Raw genomic sequence first — 18427 nt, 5'->3', positions numbered from 1 at the left:
GGGCGGGGGCCGGGGGGAGGGGGCTGCCACGCGGGCACACTTGGCGCCACGCCTCCGTTCCCCCTCCACAAGTGAGAGACACAGCCATCTTTTTTACTCATCCTTTTCTCTCCATCGTTTGTCTTGGGCCCATGCTTCAGGCTGAGCCTCCGGCTCCTTTTCCGTTGCCCCACAAGGACGAGTCTAAATTTCTTCTGTTGCTCGCTGCCCTGAGTCGTTTTTCCTCCCCTCCTTGACTTTTTTTTTTGTTTTTCTGTGTGCGGAGGACCTCGTCTCTGCTTGAGACGGACCTCACATAGTACGGCACGCCTCGGCGTGTGGCTGCTGCTGCGGCTGATTGATTTGTGTGTACTACTGCTGCTGCTGCTGTTGTGGCGCCTGCGCCCGCGATCACCGCCGTGCCTCTTCCCCATTTCTCAGTGGTATTCAGATAGAGCAGCAACAATAACAACAACAACAGCAACGACAAAAACAAACAAACAAAGAACAAAGGTGNCTCAGTGGTATTCAGATAGAGCAGCAACAATAACAACAACAACAGCAACGACAAAAACAAACAAACAAAGAACAAAGGTGCTAACACCAGCAAGAGGAGAAAATAGAAGCGAGTAGCAAACAGAAGAAAAGAAAAAGGAGAAAGATCAAAATACAGACCCACTAGAGTCTATTCTAGCGCTAACAGTAAGATTAGAAGCGGTGATTGAAACAGCCCCGCTCTAAACAGCTTAGGTGACACTCCTTTTTTTTTGCTTATCTTGTCTTTATTTTACCCCCTCGGTGTGTTTATAAACGCAGAGTTCCAATGGAAGTGGCGTTTGACCTGTACACCGCCGTTCTCCCAGTGGAGCGTGACTCCTTGCGGGATCAGATATTTGTCTACTGGCTGATCCTCACCACTGGCGGCATCGCGCTCTACCTCGCATGTGCCTCATTGTCGACGTACGTCTTCTTCTACGAGTTCGCCGAGACGTACTTCCCGCGCACTATCAAGGCGAGCAAGCACGACTCGGAGCTGCGGCGGCAGGTGATACATGAGATCTTCATCGCCGTCGCGTCGATCCCGTTCATGGCGGTGCTGATGATGCCGGCCGCCGTGCTCTCACACCGTGGATACAGCAAGATCTACTACCGCGTCGAGGACTACGGCTGGACCTACCTCCTCCTCAGCGTCGTCATGTTCTTCGCCTTCACAGACTGCCTGGTGTACTGGTTCCACCGCGGCTTGCACCACCCGACGTTCTACCGCTACCTGCACAAGCTGCACCACTCGTACAAGTACACCACCCCATTCTCCTCCCACGCCTTCAACCCGTGCGACGGCTTCGGCCAGGGTGTGCCGTACTACATCTTCACCTTTCTCTTCCCTATGCATCACTACCTCTTCGTTGTGCTTTTCTTCACCGTAAACTTATGGACCATCTCTATTCACGACCAGGTGGATTTTGGCGGCCACTTTGTTAATACAACAGGGCACCACACGATCCACCACGAGCAGTTCAACTACGACTACGGGCAGTACTTCACGGTGTGGGACCGCATTGGCGGCACGTACAAGCCGGCGGTGCAGACACACCGTCTCCCGCTATTTGGGAAGGGCGGCAGGGTCGACGAGGAAAAGTTGTGTAAGAAGATGGGTTGAAAGGCATGCAGCTTTGTATGCAGGGATGCATGCATACATGTGGTGGTTCATAGAGCATAGGAGAGGGAAGGCAACGGAGGATGGGTATGCGTAGATGCGCGTGGTTGCGTTGCATGGAGGCCTGATGGTGTTGGGGCTGCACGGGTGGTGGGGGGTGAGGGGTGAGGGCAACGGAAGCACGCGGGCATCCTCACAAGGGGTCCCACGTACTCTTTTGGCTTGCCGTTCGTGTTGATTTGTTCTGCAGCTGTTGCAACGTTGCCGTCTCTGCGTTTGTGCTCGTGTGTGTGCCCGCTGCTGCCGTGGGGGTGGCAGGGCTGCGGTGACGCCCCAACGCCGGCGCGAGGAGAGGGGCGGGGAGGAAGGATATAATGAATAAGCCGCCACGATGAATGTCGAAAGGCGCCACCAAAAAAAAAAAAACGGAAAAAAAATAGGAAAGAAAGAAAATGAGACAAATGGGGAAAATCCAAAGTATGGCTGTTTTTTTTTTTGTTTATTTTTATTTTGTTCATGTGTTTTATTTCGTTCGTGTTGTTCGTGCTTCATTCCCCCCCACTGCTGTTGGCGTTCAGCGACCGAGCAGCGGAAGGGGCCGCCGTGAGGGGCGCCCCACACGGCAAAAGGGGGAGGAGGAGGAGGAGGAGGAGGCGAAATGTAAGACGTGGTGTTTTGTGTGAAGCGGAAGAAAGACACGAATGCGGTAGTGGAGAGTGCACGGGAGGGAGTGGGACGCTGGTGGCACCGAAGAAACGTCGCCACCATCGTTTTATTCATTTCATAGGCACTGCCGTTCGCGTAAGAGTGGGCCGTGTCGTGGCAAAGATGATTCGGCGGGTAGTTACGTGACTCCAGAGACGTAGATGAGACACACACACACACATACAGAAATGTGGTGCCAGCAGGCCCGTGCACTACATAAGACATGCTGTCCCAACACTCTTTATGCTCTGCTGTCTTCTCTCACCTTCTTTCTTCATTCCTCCTTTCCCTTTTGCCACTTTCCGTGGTGCTGGGGACTCTCGTATTTCGCAGGAAAATTACGTGCGTCTGTTGCGCATTTTTTTTTTTTGGCGTAGCAAGCGACCCAATCAACAAATACGCGGGGCGTAGCACGGTGTGGGGCAGAAGCAGCAGCAGCCAGACGCACATCGTGCCAGCGGGAGGACAACACCTCGACAAGAAGCAAAGACAACAAAGGAAAAAAAGGTAGGTCGGTGATAACCGGTGGCGTGGTAGCAGCTGTAATAGCACGGGGGAACGTGGCCAGCTTGTGAAGGAGCAACGTTGAGATAAAATGGCGTCGCGTGTGAAATTCCACCTGAACGAAGACAACGCGATCCCGGAGAGTCACCCGGAGTGCACCGCGTGGATGGTGCGGCGGCTCTGCGAAGAGCTGCAGTGTGACGTGGACGACATCACCAGCAAGCACCTCCGCCTCATCAACGAGTTCCTCGTCGGCGATGAAGAGCTGCACACACTCTTCTGCTACTACCGTGGCGTGGTGGTGGAGGAGGTCGGCGACGGGGACGAGTTCGCTGCGCCCAAAAATCGAACCGAAACGTTCGTAGCAGAGCTATGCGTTGTGGACAGCGTGCCCGCCATCTCCGAGCGGGGCGCGGTGGACGGCATGTGCCTTGACTCCCTTTACTTTGTGCGGCTCGACCCCGATAGGCTCATCGTGCCGGAGAACATCGACACTGCCGTCGCGTGGGGCGTGTGCCGCGGCGCCAGCCTGCTGGACGGCTTCCTGCGCACGCTGCAGTTTGTGCTGACGCCGACGCTGCTGCAGAATCGCTGGCCCGACAGTATCGAGAAGGATGTGCACGCCTCGATACACCGTTTTATGGCCGCCATGACGGAGAACGTCAATCGCCTCAAGGGGCGCACCGTGCTGTACGTGCCGAGCGATCTCACCACAGGTGTCTCCATCGTCGGGGCGCACCTTGACCGTGAGCTTGTGCAGCGCTTTGAGGCGGCCGTCATCCACTGGACGCGGCAGATCAAGGAGGTTGTTGGCGACAAGGACGCTGGCCTCAGCGGCGAGGCGGCGGGGCCGCTGGAAGAGATTGCGTACTGGCGTTCGCGGGCTCGCGACTTGGGCAACATCCGCGCGCAGCTCAACCGCTCCGACGTCGCCGGCATCGTGCGGGTGCTGAAGGAGGCCAAGTCCTTCTACTATCTCGAGCCGTTCCTCAACCTGCGCGCCGACATCGAGAAGGGCACGGAGGAGGCCTTTGACAATCTGCGCTTTCTAAACACGCTGCTGGAGCCGTGCACGAAGCTCTCACGCGCCGAGCCCAAATCCATTCCAGCGCTGATTCCTGATGTACTTATTCACGCGCAGCTTATACTCATCTACTCCAAGAGCTATAAAAAGGAACGCTTCTTCCGCCTCCTCCGCATGATCTCCAACGAGATCATCTACCGCTGCAGCCAGAAGATTGATGTGCCAGCCATCCTTAGTGGCGACGTTGCGGACAGCATGGTGGCGCTGCAGCACAGCGTTGCCGCTGGAGAGGCGTGGATTCGGGAATGCCACAAGATGCTCGCCGCAACACGCAAACGCTTCAAGGTAGAGAAGGGTGAGAAACTCGATGTGGATGAATCATTTCTCAATGAAATTGATGGTTTTGTGCGTCACCGCTGCCAGAACCTGCACGAGATCTGCAAGGCGCAGCTACAGTTTGGCTTCAAAGGGGTCCGGCAGGATCAGCGCCGCTTGTCCGATCGCGGCGCCGGCAGCCGACACACGCGCGGCTCACGCAACGCCTCGGGGGAAGAGCGGCGCGGGGGCGCTGGCGGTGAGGCCTCGTACGGAGTGCCAATTGAGGTAAAGGAGTTAGACCACCCGGTAAAAACCGTGGAGAACCTCTTCGCCGGGCGGCTGCCAATATTCAGTGGCAGCAAGGGACCGGAGATTGAGTCGCAGCTGCTCGACATTCAGCGCGCCTTCAAGGGTAAAATGGAGATGTTGCGCCGGCTCGACTACGACATCCTTGACGTGAAGTCCACACGCTGGGTTGATGACTTCCGTGCGCTAAAGGCAGATATTGACAATCTTTCCATGATGCTGCAACAAATAATTACGGCTGCATTCGACAGATTCAGCACAACGGAGATGGGCGCAGAGTACATTGAAGCCTTCTACCTCGTTGCGGAGAGTGAGGAGCTGTTGTTGCAACTTGACCGTAGCAAAGACCGCGTCTTTCGTTTAGTAGGTGAAGCTGTCGCGATGGTGCAGGGAAAATTGCAGCGGTACTTTAACAAGGCCCCGCCCATCTTTTATCTACATCCACCTATCGCCGGTCATGCGATGTGGGCGGAGAATCACGCATTCCTGTTGGAGAGCAGCATGAACGTGCTCAGCCGTTGCTACTACTTGCGCGACTCCCATGAATCCACGGATGTCCTGCTGGTGTTTGACCGCCTTGACCGCTCACTGCGGGATACGGTGCGGCAGAGGTATGTGGAATGGAAAACAGACCTGCCGTCGAATCCTGGCGAGTACCTTGACCGCTTCCTCATTACAAAACGGGCCAACGGCCCCAAGTACGCCCCTGCCTTGTACGATGTGAATTTTGCACCGGAGCTGCTGCTTCTGTTTGCTGAGGCACGCTACTGGCAGAGCTTGGGTGAGTCTATTCCCCCGCAGATCACCGACATTGTGTCAAAGGAAGAGCGGCTGCGCGTATTCCGCGAGAGCGTGGCGTTGGCAGTGCGGGCGCATAACAATGTCATCCTCTCACTTACCAAAGAGGAGTGCCGCCTCTTTGCGTTGCGGCTCAACTTCTTGGAGAGCAAGTACATGCCTGGCATGGCACGGCTGTGGTGGAACTCGCAAGGCATCGTCGAGTACTTTGTGCGGGAGTGCCGCCAGCAGGCGGAGCGAATCCAGTACGTTGTGGATGAGTTCAAATACGGCGCCGAATACGTTGACCACCACTGCAGAGTCATCGCTGACACTGTCGCCGTCATCTTCGAGAAGAAGAAGGTGTACACTATTGAGGCCTTCGTGGAGAAGCAGAAGTGCCACCGTGAGGCAGTGCTGGAGAAGCTGCAGAACATCCATCAGCGATTGGTGCAGAAGTTGTACGAACTGTTGAGTTACTTCCGCGAGGATTACATGCAGGATGAGTCAGTGCGTGTAGAGTGGCACCGGTTCGTGGCGAAGGTGGAGCTCAAGGTGGAGGAGGCGCTGCGCACTATGGTGAAACGGTCACTGCAGACCGTGGAGCGGGCGCTTCCCCTTGAGCCCTCTGAGGACCGCATGGAGGAGAAGGTCTTCAGGCTCGACGTCGTTATCACGGTGGCCGGCGACACAAAGCCGCACATTGAGTCCGTGCCGTCGGTGAAGGAGTTGAGCTATCAGGTGAATGATATGTGCAAGGAGATCATCGGCATTGTGAAGCACATACCCCGCCTGGAGGAGTCCATGAAAGCCTACGTGGGGAAGGAGACGCCAGAGGAGAATGACGCACTCAAGCGGATTCAGCTCGATTACACGAACCCAAATGAGGACAGCGTCGCACTGCGCGGTACCTATTTTGAGTACATGACCAGTGAGCAGGATGCGATTCATTGCCTGCGCCGTATTCGTGAGTCCTTCGATGCACTGGAAGAGAAGGTACGGGACAAGTTGAGCCAAACATGGCAGCTGCATCAGTCAGGAACGACCGACAGCCTCTGGACAACACAGAAGCAAGATCGCCGTATCAAACAGGGTTGGCGGCTTGAGGACTACCGCATCCACATGGACCACGTTGCGCAGCGGCGTGAGGGTATCAACAAACAGGAGACTTTTACGGACGTCTTATTCCTGCAGCTTGACTTTACAAAGATGAAGGAGACTTTCCGTGTGCAGTGCCAGCTGGTAATTAAGCACTACCACAGTCTGCTGTACGCCGACGCCAAGGAAGAGATGGATCGCATCTACAAAAACTTCATCACAACTGTGCAAGCACTTACAAGGGAGCCGCAGACGCTTGACGAGCTCGGTGATCAGATAAAAAGATGCACTGCAGCCGTGGAGTCACTGCCTGAGATCTCCGCAAAGTTTGGCCCTGTCGCGGACACCTTTGTCCTCATCACGAACGATCTGTACAACCACGGAAGTGTCGATCCGGAGGACGTGCGCCGCTGTGAGGGGTTACCAGTTGCCTTTGAGGCGTACTCGGACCAGCTCGCCAAGGCACGACAGCTGCTTGCCAAGTACAAGGAGCAGTTTCGTCATGACTTGGAGACAGACTTGCGTGCGCTCGTGTCAAATTCCTTCGCTCTGCGGCAGAAGGTGCAGGATGAAGGGCCGCGGACGTACGCCTTCACCACAGCGAATGCGTTTGCGCAGTTGGGTTTGCTTGACGGCCGTGCGAAGGAGCTGCGCGATACGGAGGCGAGTCTGCGGCATGGCATTGAGATCTTCCACTTGGAGAGCCCGCCGCTCGATGACCTGGCGGCGGCTGAAGCAGATCTGCGGGTTCTGCGGACCATCTGGACTCTCTGCGATGAGTGGCGTACACAGAGCCGCAAGTGGCGCACAATGTATTTCATGCAGCTCAACAGCGAGGAAATGCTGGATGTGTCCGAGCGTATTCGCAGGGAGGTGCTGCGGCTGCGCGGGGAGCTGCAGGTCACCGATGTGTGGGTGAAGCTAAAGGAGGAAGTGGAACTGATGAAGCGGCTGCTACCGATTGTAGATGATCTCCGCACTCCTGCGATACGCCCGCGCCACTGGGAATTTCTGAAGGTGCAGCTCGACGCCAACTTCGACATCAACGACGATAAGTTCTGCCTGAACGACTTGATGGAGGCGCGTGTGGAGGCACAGGCAGAGTTTGTCGTAAATCTCGCCACCTCCGCACGTGAGGAAATGAAGATTGAGGTTGACCTGGAGAAGATACGTACCTTCTGGGATGATACAACGCTGACAATCGAGCCACACCGCGGATACCACAAGATATCTGGCGTGGATGACATCAACAATGTCCTCGCCGAGCACCTCGCCATGCTGAGCGCGATGAAGATGTCACGTTTCGTGGACAGTTTCCGGCCAAAGGTGGTACAGTGGGAGCAGACGCTGTCGATGGCTACCGACACCATCGAGGCGCTGCTGACGGTGCAGACGAAGTGGATGTATCTGGAAAATATCTTCATTGGTAGTGAGGATATCAAGCGCAAGCTCGCTGCGGAGTCAAGGAAGTTCGACAGTGTGCACTCGCAGTGGCTGTCGATCATATCACGTCTCATAAACGACCCCAACGTTGTGCGGGGGACGCGGCGCGATGGGTTGATGGAGCAACTTAACGGTATGAACACCGACCTGGAAATGATACAGAAGAGCCTTGAGGGATTCCTTGAGGATCGCCGCCGTGTGTTCCCGCGCTTCTACTTCCTCTCAAATGATGATCTGCTGGAGATACTTGGTCATACAAAGGAGCCGGCGAAGGTCCAGCCGCAACTGCGCAAGTGTTTTGAAGGGCTCTACCAGTTAACGCTCAAGACGGTGCGGCAGAAGGTCACAGCCGAGGCGATGTCGTCGTCGGATGGTGAGACTGTCGCGTTCACCCCGCCAGTCTTGGTGGAGGGTGTGCCAGTGGAGACGTGGCTTCGGCGTGTAGAGATGAAGATGCGGGAGATGATGCAGAAGCGCATCAACCTCACACTGGAAGATCTGCAGAAGAATGTCTTTGACGCGAAGAAGCCGATTAAACGTGATAACCTCAAGGCATGGGTGGAGCGTAACGAGGGCCAATCACTCATCACTGCCGCCTGCATCAACTGGACACTGCTGACAGAGCTTGCCATCATGGAGTACGGTGAGCTACACGCTGATGGACTCAGCCTACAGCGCCGCAAGGCTTCTCCACTGTACAAGGTGTACAAGCGATGGAAGGGACTCATCAAGAAGTACTGCCAGCTAGTGCGCCAGCCTCAGAGCCGGATGCAACGTAATAAACTCGTCGCAGTAATCACAATAGAGGTGCACTCCCGCGACATCCTCCGCCAAGTGCTCGCCTTACGCGTGCATCAGGAGGATGACTTTGAATGGTCACGGCAGCTGCGCTTCTACAAGGAGGATGACGATACTGCCGAGCGGCCTCAGGATGCGGCAAAAGTATGCATTGTGCGGCAAGCCTCTGCAACTGTGCGCTACGACTACGAGTATCTCGGCAACAGCGGTCGTCTCGTCGTGACAGGGCTAACAGACCGCGCGTACATGACACTCACGACAGCTCTGCAGCTGCACCGTGGCGGCCTCCCACAAGGGCCAGCAGGAACTGGCAAGACAGAGACAGTGAAGGACCTCGGCAAGGCGATTGGTAAGTATGTCATGGTGTTCAATTGCTCCGATGGCCTCGACTACAAATCGGTGGGGCGTATGCTGAGCGGTATTGCGCAGACAGGATCATGGTCGTGCTTTGATGAGTTCAACCGTATTGAGGTGGAGGTGTTGTCAGTGGTGGCGCAGCAGATTTTGTCAATCCTCACTGCAGTGGCGGAGCGCAAGTCACACTTCCTCTTTGAGGGCTCTGATATCCCGCTCAACATGAACTGCGGTCTCTTTGTGACGATGAACCCTGGATACGCAGGTCGATCTGAGCTGCCCGATAACCTCAAGGCGCTTTTGCGGCCCATCTCAATGATGGTGCCTGATTTTGCCCTCATCTGCGAGATCACACTTCTCTCTGAAGGCTTCGAAGAGTCGGAGGTGTTGTCGAAGAAGGTGTCGATTCTGTACGAGTTAATGGAGAAGCAGTTGTCAAAGCAGGATCACTACGACTTCTCCCTGCGTAACATCAAGGCGGTGCTTGTTCAGGCGGGTAATCTAAAGCGGGAGGACTTCCCTGGCACAGAGTCACAGCTCTGTCTCAAGGCGATGAGCGACATGAACTTGCCAAAGTTCATCAAGGAGGATGTACCGCTGTTCCTCGGCATGTTGAGTGACCTGTTCCCTGGCGTGCAGCCGGAGGAAAGTGGCCTCGACAAACTCCGCGAGGCGTCAGAGAAGGAGCTACAGGAGGAGGGCCTCGAGGTGAGCATGCATATTGTGACCAAGACGCTGCAGCTGTGGGATACGCTACGCACCCGTCATGGTGTGATGGTTGTCGGGCAGACGGGTTCCGGTAAGACAGTGACCTGGCGTAACTTGAGCGGTGCGCTGCGGCGACTGAAGGAGTCCAACGTGGAGGCTGGGCTGTACGAGCCGGTCCGTGTCACACTTCTGAACCCTAAGTCGGTCACAATGGATGAGCTGTACGGCAGCTACAACCAGGCCACACGTGAGTGGAAGGATGGTATTCTCTCCGAAATTATGCGGCAGATCTGTCGTGACGTGACGGACCCTACATACAAGTGGATGCTTTTCGACGGGCCTGTTGACACCCTCTGGATTGAATCCATGAATACCGTGCTGGATGATAACAAGATGCTGACGCTTAACTCCGGCGAGCGTATTGCACTTAACCCGACGGTGCGCATGCTCTTTGAGGTGCAGGACCTCTCGCAGGCCTCACCCGCCACCGTCTCGCGCTGTGGCATGGTGTACTTCAGTGTGGAGGATCTCGGCTGGAGGCCGTTCGTCAAGACGTGGCTTAAGTCACGCTGGAAGTTCGAAATTTCTATGGGGGCCCCGCGGCCGGACGACACCATCCAGGACCTACAGGAGTACATCAACACAACCCTTACCCGCGTGCTGGAGTACCGACGTGCGGAGTGCGTGGAGTTATTCCCCACCTCAATCCTCAATGTTGTACGCTCCTTTACTCGCATGTTTGACGCGCTCGCGAGTGTGGATGCGGCGCCGTGTGTGCCAGGCGGGAATGCGTACGCCACCTCGCACGCGGGCGAGAGTTATCTCCCGCAGCTGCGCATTATGGCGACCTTCTGTCTCATGTGGTCCGCCGGCGGCTCCCTCACGGTGGAGTCGCGACAGAAACTCGATGCCTTCATCCGTGAGTTGGACTCGTCATTCCCGTCGACGGAGACGATCTTTGAGTATTTCCCCGACCTCGCTACACTCCAGTGGAAGAACTGGGAGGACCACACGGACCTGCAGAAGCCGTTCATACCACCACCCGGCACCCCATACCACCATCAGATTGTGCCAACTGTTGACACGGTTCGCTACCAGTACATTGTTAGCGAGCTTGTGCGCAGCCAGGTGCAGCTGGTGCTGGTGGGCAACACTGGCACGGGTAAGTCACTCATTGCACGACAGGTGATGCGCGGCCTCAGCAACGATACACACGTCACAACGCAGTTGAACTTCTCCGCCCAGACCACAGCCAAAAATGTTCAGGATATCATCGAAGGCCGTATGGAGCACAAGTCAAAGAAGGTCTGCTGCCCACCTGGGGGACGGCGCATGATTTGCCTCGTCGAGGACCTCAACATGCCGGCTAGGGAGAAGTTTGGCGCCCAGCCACCACTGGAGCTTCTCCGGCAGTGGATTGATAACGGTTTCTGGTATGACCGCAACACACGCTCACGTCGGCAGGTAAATGACTTACAGCTACTCTGCTGCATGACGTACGGCCGCCCTGATATCACGCCACGTTTGATGAACAAACTGAACGTATTCAACATCACATTCCCGTCCGAATCGATTATAACAAAGATCTTTACCGCCATTCTCTCTCACCGGCTTGAGAAGTACCCTGAGTTGCACAAACTTGTTGATGCAGTCGTCAANGCAACGTTGCAGACGTACCAGAAGGTGTCGAGTGACCTGCTGCCGATTCCAAGCAAGTCTCACTACCTGTTCAACCTTCGGGACCTAAGCAAGGTGTTCCAGGGTATCTACGGCTGCTACATGGAAGGCCTGCAGTGTAAAGAGCACATGGTGGCGCTATGGGCGCACGAATGCTTCCGCGTCTTCTCGGATCGCATGAACGACCCGAATGACAAGCTTTGGTTCCGCAACCTCATCTACGACAGACTCGCAAATGTGTTCCAGACAAAGTGGAGCAACATTATGCGGGCACGATCACGTGAGGCACGCGGGCAGCCCCTCAATGAGAATGAGAACCCGCTCTTCGTCGATTTCTGGGATGGTGAGTACGACGAGATGGCAAAGTACAAACTCGTGCCGTCGATGGAGGCGCTGCGCGACAAGGTGGAGGAGGGTCTGGAGCTCTACAATGGCGAGCCGGGCGCGCGGCAGATGAATCTCGTCTTCTTCACCGACGCACTGGAGCATTTGTGCCGCATTCACCGCATCATTCGACAGCCGCGCGGCAATGCGCTGCTCGTTGGCCTCGGCGGAAGCGGCCGCTACTCACTGACGCGACTCGCCGCATACCTCGCCGGATACACCATCTTCTCCATTGAAATCCACAAGAAGTACGACTCGGACCGCTTCCACGAGGACCTGCGCTCCCTCTACAAGGCGTGCGGGCTGAAGATGCAGCAGAAGGTGTTTTACTTCTCAGACAATCAGATCATGCAGCCTTCCTTTCTTGAGGACCTCAACAACATGCTCTCCACGGGTGAGGTGCCGAACCTCTTTCCAAAGGACGAGCTACAGAACATACGCGACGCGGTGTACAAGCAGGCTATCACCAGTGGCTGCCGTGACACCATGGATGAGATGTACAACTTCTTCATTGACCGTGCACGCGTGAATCTGCACCTTGTTGTCGCCATGTCTCCTGCACACAAGCTCTTCCGCGCGCGTCTTCGGCAGTTCCCGGCATTGGTGTCATGTACTTCCATCGACTGGTTCGTCGAGTGGCCAAACGAGGCGCTGCGCGAGGTGGGCTTGCGCTACCTTGAAGAGACACGCGAGAACACCGAGACGGAGGAGCATCTTGCCCTCATTGCGGATGTCTTTGTGCACATGCACGACACCACCAGCGCCACATCACAGGAGATGCTGGAACAGATACGACGGTACAACTATGTGACGCCATCCTCCTACTTGGACCTGGTGCGCGGCTTCCGCAAGCTCTTTACGCAGAAGCGAGAGGATATACTTGAGCAGCGTGACAAACTTGCCAATGGTATGGCCAAGCTCGAGGAAACCAAACAGGCAGTGAGTAAGATGACGGAGGAACTCAAGGTGCAAGACGCGAAGCTTCAGGAGAAGACGCAGGAAGTGAACCGCGCGACAGAGAGCATTCAGGTGCAGCAGCAGAACGCGGAGGAGCAGCAGAGCATGCTCGCCTCTGAGAAGGTAAAGATTGAGCAGACAAAGCGGGCGGCACTTGCTGATCAAGCCGAGGCGCAAGCAGACTTGGACCGTGCGATGCCAACACTCCTTGAGGCACAGGCCGCACTTGACAAACTCGACAAAAGCGATATCAATGAAATCAAGTCTTATAAAACACCAGCTGTGATGATTAGAACGGTGATGGAGGCCGTGCAAACGACTCTTCGCCGCAAGCTCGACTGGGATGAGGCGAAGAAGTCTCTGGGTGAACCCAAGTTTATTGACATGCTGAAACACTACCATGAGAACAACGATATGACGGACCAGCGGCTGCTTGACAAGATCGAAAAGTATGTTAAGCGGCCTGACTTCACACCGGCGGCGGCAAGTGTGGTGTCCAAGGCAGCTGGTGGTCTCTGCCAGTGGGTTATTGCGATTCACAAGTACGGCAACATCTACAAGGAGGTGCACCCTAAGATCCTTAAGAATGAGAATGCGCAGCAGAAGGTGCGGGCTCAGGAGGAGATGCTGCGGCAGAAGGAGGATAAACTCCAGCGCATCATGGATGAGGTGAAACAGCTCGAGCTCGCACTGCAGTCGAACATTGACGAAAAAACGCGACTCATATTGGAGGCGAAAGAGACGCAGATGAAACTGAACCGCGCCTGCATCATCGTCGACGGTCTCGAGGGTGAGCGCGACCGCTGGATTGAGTCTATCGCCCGCTACGAGGCGGCACTTGGTAACCTTGTTGGCGACACTCTCCTCGCCTGCGGCTTCCTTTGCTACGCTGGCGCCTTCATTGCCGACTACAGGCAGAAGCTGTGGCTCAGCTGGGTGAAGGAGATCAAACGGCTACAGATTCCAATGACGAAGAACTTTGACTTTGTTGACTTCCTCGTTGACCCGACGGAGGTGCGCGACTGGCAGCAGGCTGGGCTTCCCGGTGACGACTTCAGCAGGGAGAATGGTGCGGTGGTGATGTGCGGCACCCGGTGGCCGCTCATGATTGACCCGCAGCTGCAGGCAATAAAGTGGATTAAGCGCATGGAGAAGGACTCTGGGCTGAAGATCATTGACCAGAAGCAGTCGGACTTCCAGAAGACTGTTGAATACGCGGTACAGTTCGGCTGCCCGCTGTTGCTCCAGGATGTGCTGGAGGACATTGACCAGCTTCTCGACTCTGTGCTTTCCAAGACAATTGTGCGCAAGGGCACGAAGTCGATGATGAAAATTGGTGACAACTACGTGGAATACAATGAGAGCTTCAAACTGTACATCACAACACGTTTGTCGAATCCGCACTACACGCCTGAGACATGTACAAAGGTGTGTCTGCTCAACTTTGCTGTCCGCGAGACGGGGCTAGAGGAACAGCTGCTGAAGATTGTGGTGGAGAAGGAGAAGCCGGAGCTGGAGCACGAGAACGAGCAGCTCATTCTTGACACGGCGGCTGCAAAGAAGGAGACGAAGCGGCTTGAGGATGAAATTCTTAACTTGCTCTCCATCTCGCAGGTATCGTTGTTGGAGAACCAGAAGCTTGTTGACACCCTACAGTCTGCGAAGGTCACTGCTGCGAACATTAAGCAGCAACTGAAGGAGGCAGAGGTCACATCGGAGAAGATTCAGAGTGCGCGTGAGCAGTACCGAGAGTGCGCCCGACGTGCGTCGATTCTCTTCTTTGTGCTTGCCGACCTTGGCTCGATTGATGCCATGTACCAATTCGCACTTGACTCGTACATCATCCTCTTCCAGGGCAGTATCAAGCGCTCCTCGGAGAAGATTTCCACCCACACACTGGAGGAGCGGGTGAATACGCTCAACGACTGGCACACCAACGCTGTGTACGCGAATACATGTCGTGGTCTCTTTGAAAAGCACAAGCTGCTATTCGCTTTCCACATGACAATACGCATTCTGCAGGCGGAGGGCCGCGTGAACCTGGAGGAGTACGTCTTCCTCATGCGGGGTGGGCAGGTGCTAGATAAGCAGGGCCACCTGCCTAACCCTGCGCCGTCGTGGCTGTCGGAACGTGCGTGGAGTCACATTCTTGAGCTGGACAAATTGACCAACTTCCACGGCGTGGCAACCTCCTTCGAACAGTCACAGGAATCGTGGCGCAGCTGGTTCCTGCAGGAGAACCCAGAAGATGCGGAGCTGCCCGAGGAGTGGCAGTCCCGCACCGCAGACAACTACATTCAGCGCATGATCTTTGTGCGGTGTCTCCGTCCTGACCGTGTTGTCTTCATGGTGTATGAGTTCATTGAGAAGCAGCTGGGCAGCCAGTTCGTCGACCCGCCGCCTTTCAACCTCAAGGATACATTTGAGGAGAGTGCGAACGTCGTGCCACTCGTCTTTGTGTTGTCGCCTGGTGTAGACCCGACAACGCAGCTGGCGGCACTCGCCCAACACGAGGGGCGAGGTCTCAAGACTCTCGCGCTCGGTCAGGGACAAGGCGACAACGCGAAGCGCGCCATTCAGGAGTGTGCGCAGACAGGCGGTTGGGTGTTCCTTGCAAATTGCCACTTGATGGTGTCGTGGCTTGTAGAGCTAGAGAAGATCATTGAGGACCTATCGGAGCAGCGGCCACACAACGAGTTCCGCCTGTGGCTCAGTTCCGTGCCGACACCGCAGTTCCCCATCGGCATCCTGCAGAAGGCAATCAAGATGACAACAGAGCCACCGACTGGCATTAAGGCGAACATGATGCGTCTGTACAATCAGTTCTCGGACGAGCAATTCATTGAGCACTCTGGTAACAATCCACATTACTACCACAGTCTTCTCTTTTCACTGTGCTTCTTCCACTCGGTGTTGCTGGAGCGTCGCAAGTTTGGCAACCTCGGTTACAATGTCGTCTACGACTTTACCTCCTCAGACTTTGAGGTCTCAGAGAACATTATTGCACTCTACGTAAACAATATGCCGAGTGAACGTGTGGAGGACATCCCGTTCGTGACAATCCGCTACCTCATCGCTGAGGCTTCTTACGGTGGGCGTGTTACCGACGATTGGGACCGCCGTGTGCTGAACACGTACATGGCACAGTTCATGTGCGATGCGATTGTGGCAGAGGATCGTTATCCTCTTTCTGCTGCTGCGGAGTACTACATCCCAGCCGAGGCGACTACCCTGCAGTCGTACAAGGATGAATGCATGCAACTGCCTATCACAGACCCACCAGAGGCCTTTGGGCAGCATGCAAACGCCGATATTGCCAGTCGCGTGGCGGAGTCCACAATGCTGCTGGAGAATCTCATTAGCGTTAACACGACATTGGCGCGAAGTGGCACCTCAAGTTCGAGTTCGGTGAAGGTTGTCTCGGAGGAGGCGCGGTGCCTTGAGATCCTCGCATCACTCGAGGAGCCAAGTAAGGCTGCAATTCCACCACTCATCGACTACGACGCTGTATACGAGTCGGTAAAGGAAGACTCGAACAATGCTCTCAACACCTGCCTTCTGCAGGAAATTCAGCGGTATAACATGCTTCTGCGCAAGGTCAAAGCGCAGAAGAAGGAGCTTCGCCGTGCAGTGAAGGGTGAGGTGGTCATGACGGACGAGCTCGAGGCGGTTTTTACTGCATTGCTTCTGGGTCGTGTGCCGTTGTCTTGGACAAGCGCGTACCCGAGCGTGAAGCCCCTAGCCAGCTGGTCTGTCGACCTCGTGGAGCGTGTGGATCAGATGAAGCAGTGGGGGCAGCGTGTGCCGAATGTCTTCTGGCTCTCCGGCTTCACGTACCCCACCGGGTTCCTAAAGAGTCTACAGCAACAGCAGGCACGTCACGATCACATCTCCATCGACCAGTACACATGGGAGTTTAATGTCCTCCCGAGCGAAGAGCGCACCATCGTGCATCGCGCCAAGAAGGGTGCGTACGTGCGGGGCATTTACCTCGAGGGCGCCGGCTGGAATGAAGAGACCAACACGCTGTGCGAGCCAAGACCGCTTGAGCTGATTGTTTCAATGCCGATTATTCACTTCAAGCCCAAGCTGCGTGATAGCAAGCCGCGGCCGCCGAACATGTACGAGTGCCCGCTGTACATGTACCCCGTCCGCACCGGCACGCGTGAGCGGCCGTCCTTCGTTGTGGCGGTGGATCTTGAGTCCGGTGACGCGGTGCCGGAGCACTACACAAAGCGGGGCACGGCGCTGCTGCTGTCCACTGACGAGTAGGAACGGACCTGGCGCCCGCCGTCATGCTGCGGCTCTACTTACTTGTTGTCATAGATAGAGAGAGAACGAGACGGAGAAAGAAAAGATGTATGTGTGTGTGTGTGTGTGTTTTGGTGTCTGGGAAAGCGAGAGGGAGAAGTGAGGAGAAGGGTATGAGAAGGAATGAATGCAATGGACTGCGAGAGTTTTGACTTTTGATTTTATTTCGCCCTTGTGCTTCTGTGCCACTCGGGAGGTATATAGATACTGTGAGCCTTGCTGCACGCGTGCACAGCAGCCCACCCCACCCACACCTACACTAGAGAGAGGGGGGGAGAGAGAGAGAGAGCAGAGACACACCTTCTACAATGTATGATAACGCGAATGAAGAAAAAAAAAACAAAAAAAAAATAAAGGATATGAGACAGTGACGTTTCCAATCGATGTAAGAAACTGCGACAGGTGCCGTTCTTTAAGCTCGTCAGGACATGTATCTATTTACATTCCCCGCTCCTGTGTGATTGCACGAGTGTACACAAGGCGCCTGCCGTCTCCTCTCATGTTGCGAAAAACTGTTGATGGGACAGCGATAATGATACGGAGCGGAGAGCCTTCCGCTGAGTGCGTGGGATGCATTGAACGAGTGGGCAAAGAATGAGCTGAACTCCAATGACCTCTGCAGTGTTGGCTTCTTTCTTCTTCTTTTTTTTTGGGGGGGGTGGGGGTTTTCCTTGGTTCTGTTGTGTGCGAGTACAGGCGGCGGCGACAGTAGCGATTCGTTCTCTTCTCATCACATTTGCCCCCCGCACGCACACAGAGGCCTGCACACACAAACGCACAGACCTACACACGCGTTAGGCCGGGATGCTGCAGTGGGTCGCGGGCGAGAGGCGCGTCACGAATAGCAAGGAGCTGCGCGACGTGGATATGTACGTCTACGCGCAGCCGGCGGGCCTCCTTGGCCGCTACATTGGCCGCGCGCTGCGCCTCCGCGTGGAGCGCTTCGCCTACGTCGTGGACGCGAATCACCGCATGCTCAGGCGGGTCGAGGTGGACGCGGACTCGCTCCTGCCGCAGTGCGAGGTGGACAGCGGCAAATTCGAGCGGCTCGGGCTGAACTTCTCCGAGGTGGAGCGTGTCGCGATTCGGACGCGCAGACACGTGTTGGACGCCCCGCGCTACCCGCGAATTGTCTACAGCGTCGAGCAGGAGACGCCGGAGGAGGTTGTCGGCTCCCTGCAGCTGCACGGCGAGACACACACGGTGCGCTGCAGCAAGACACTGGAGGGGCCGGAGCTCATTGTGCGCTGTCCCATCAATGCGCGTGAGTTCAACGTGCCGACCTACACGCACATGTTCGGCCTCTTCAGCGTTTCGCCCCACGTCGAGGTGGAGACGCGGGTGCCGCTGAAGGTGCTGAAGCTGTGAGGCAGACGAGAAGATGCGAAGGGAGGAGGATACGTAGTGGTGGGCGAGGGAGGAAGGCG

General features: G+C 55.8%; 3 protein-coding genes across 3 annotated transcripts; all 3 read left to right on the top strand.

Annotated features, from left to right (window-relative positions):
- Nucleotides 1-802: 802 nt before the first annotated feature.
- Nucleotides 803-1639, top strand: DQ04_00461140 (putative lathosterol oxidase; the record flags this gene model as incomplete). Its single annotated transcript, XM_009309048.1, has 1 exon — nt 803-1639. One exon carries the CDS (start codon nt 803-805, stop codon nt 1637-1639), a length of 837 nt encoding a protein of 278 aa, XP_009307323.1.
- A 1297-nt stretch (nt 1640-2936) lies between these two features.
- DQ04_00461130 (dynein heavy chain) lies at nt 2937-16961 on the top strand (the record flags this gene model as incomplete). The annotated part of the gene is made up of 1 exon (XM_009309047.1): nt 2937-16961. One exon carries the CDS (start codon nt 2937-2939, stop codon nt 16959-16961), a length of 14025 nt encoding a protein of 4674 aa, XP_009307322.1.
- Nucleotides 16962-17804: 843 nt separating this feature from the next.
- Nucleotides 17805-18368, top strand: DQ04_00461120 (hypothetical protein; the record flags this gene model as incomplete). The annotated part of the gene is made up of 1 exon (XM_009309046.1): nt 17805-18368. One exon carries the CDS (start codon nt 17805-17807, stop codon nt 18366-18368), a length of 564 nt encoding a protein of 187 aa, XP_009307321.1.
- Between the last annotated feature and the right edge of the window lie 59 nt (nt 18369-18427).

This window comes from Trypanosoma grayi, assembly GCF_000691245.1.
Source record: "Trypanosoma grayi strain ANR4 Tgr_46_V1, whole genome shotgun sequence".
In the NCBI taxonomy this organism is placed as follows: Eukaryota; Euglenozoa; class Kinetoplastea; order Trypanosomatida; family Trypanosomatidae; genus Trypanosoma; species Trypanosoma grayi.
This window is presented reverse-complemented; position numbering and strand designations above follow the sequence as displayed.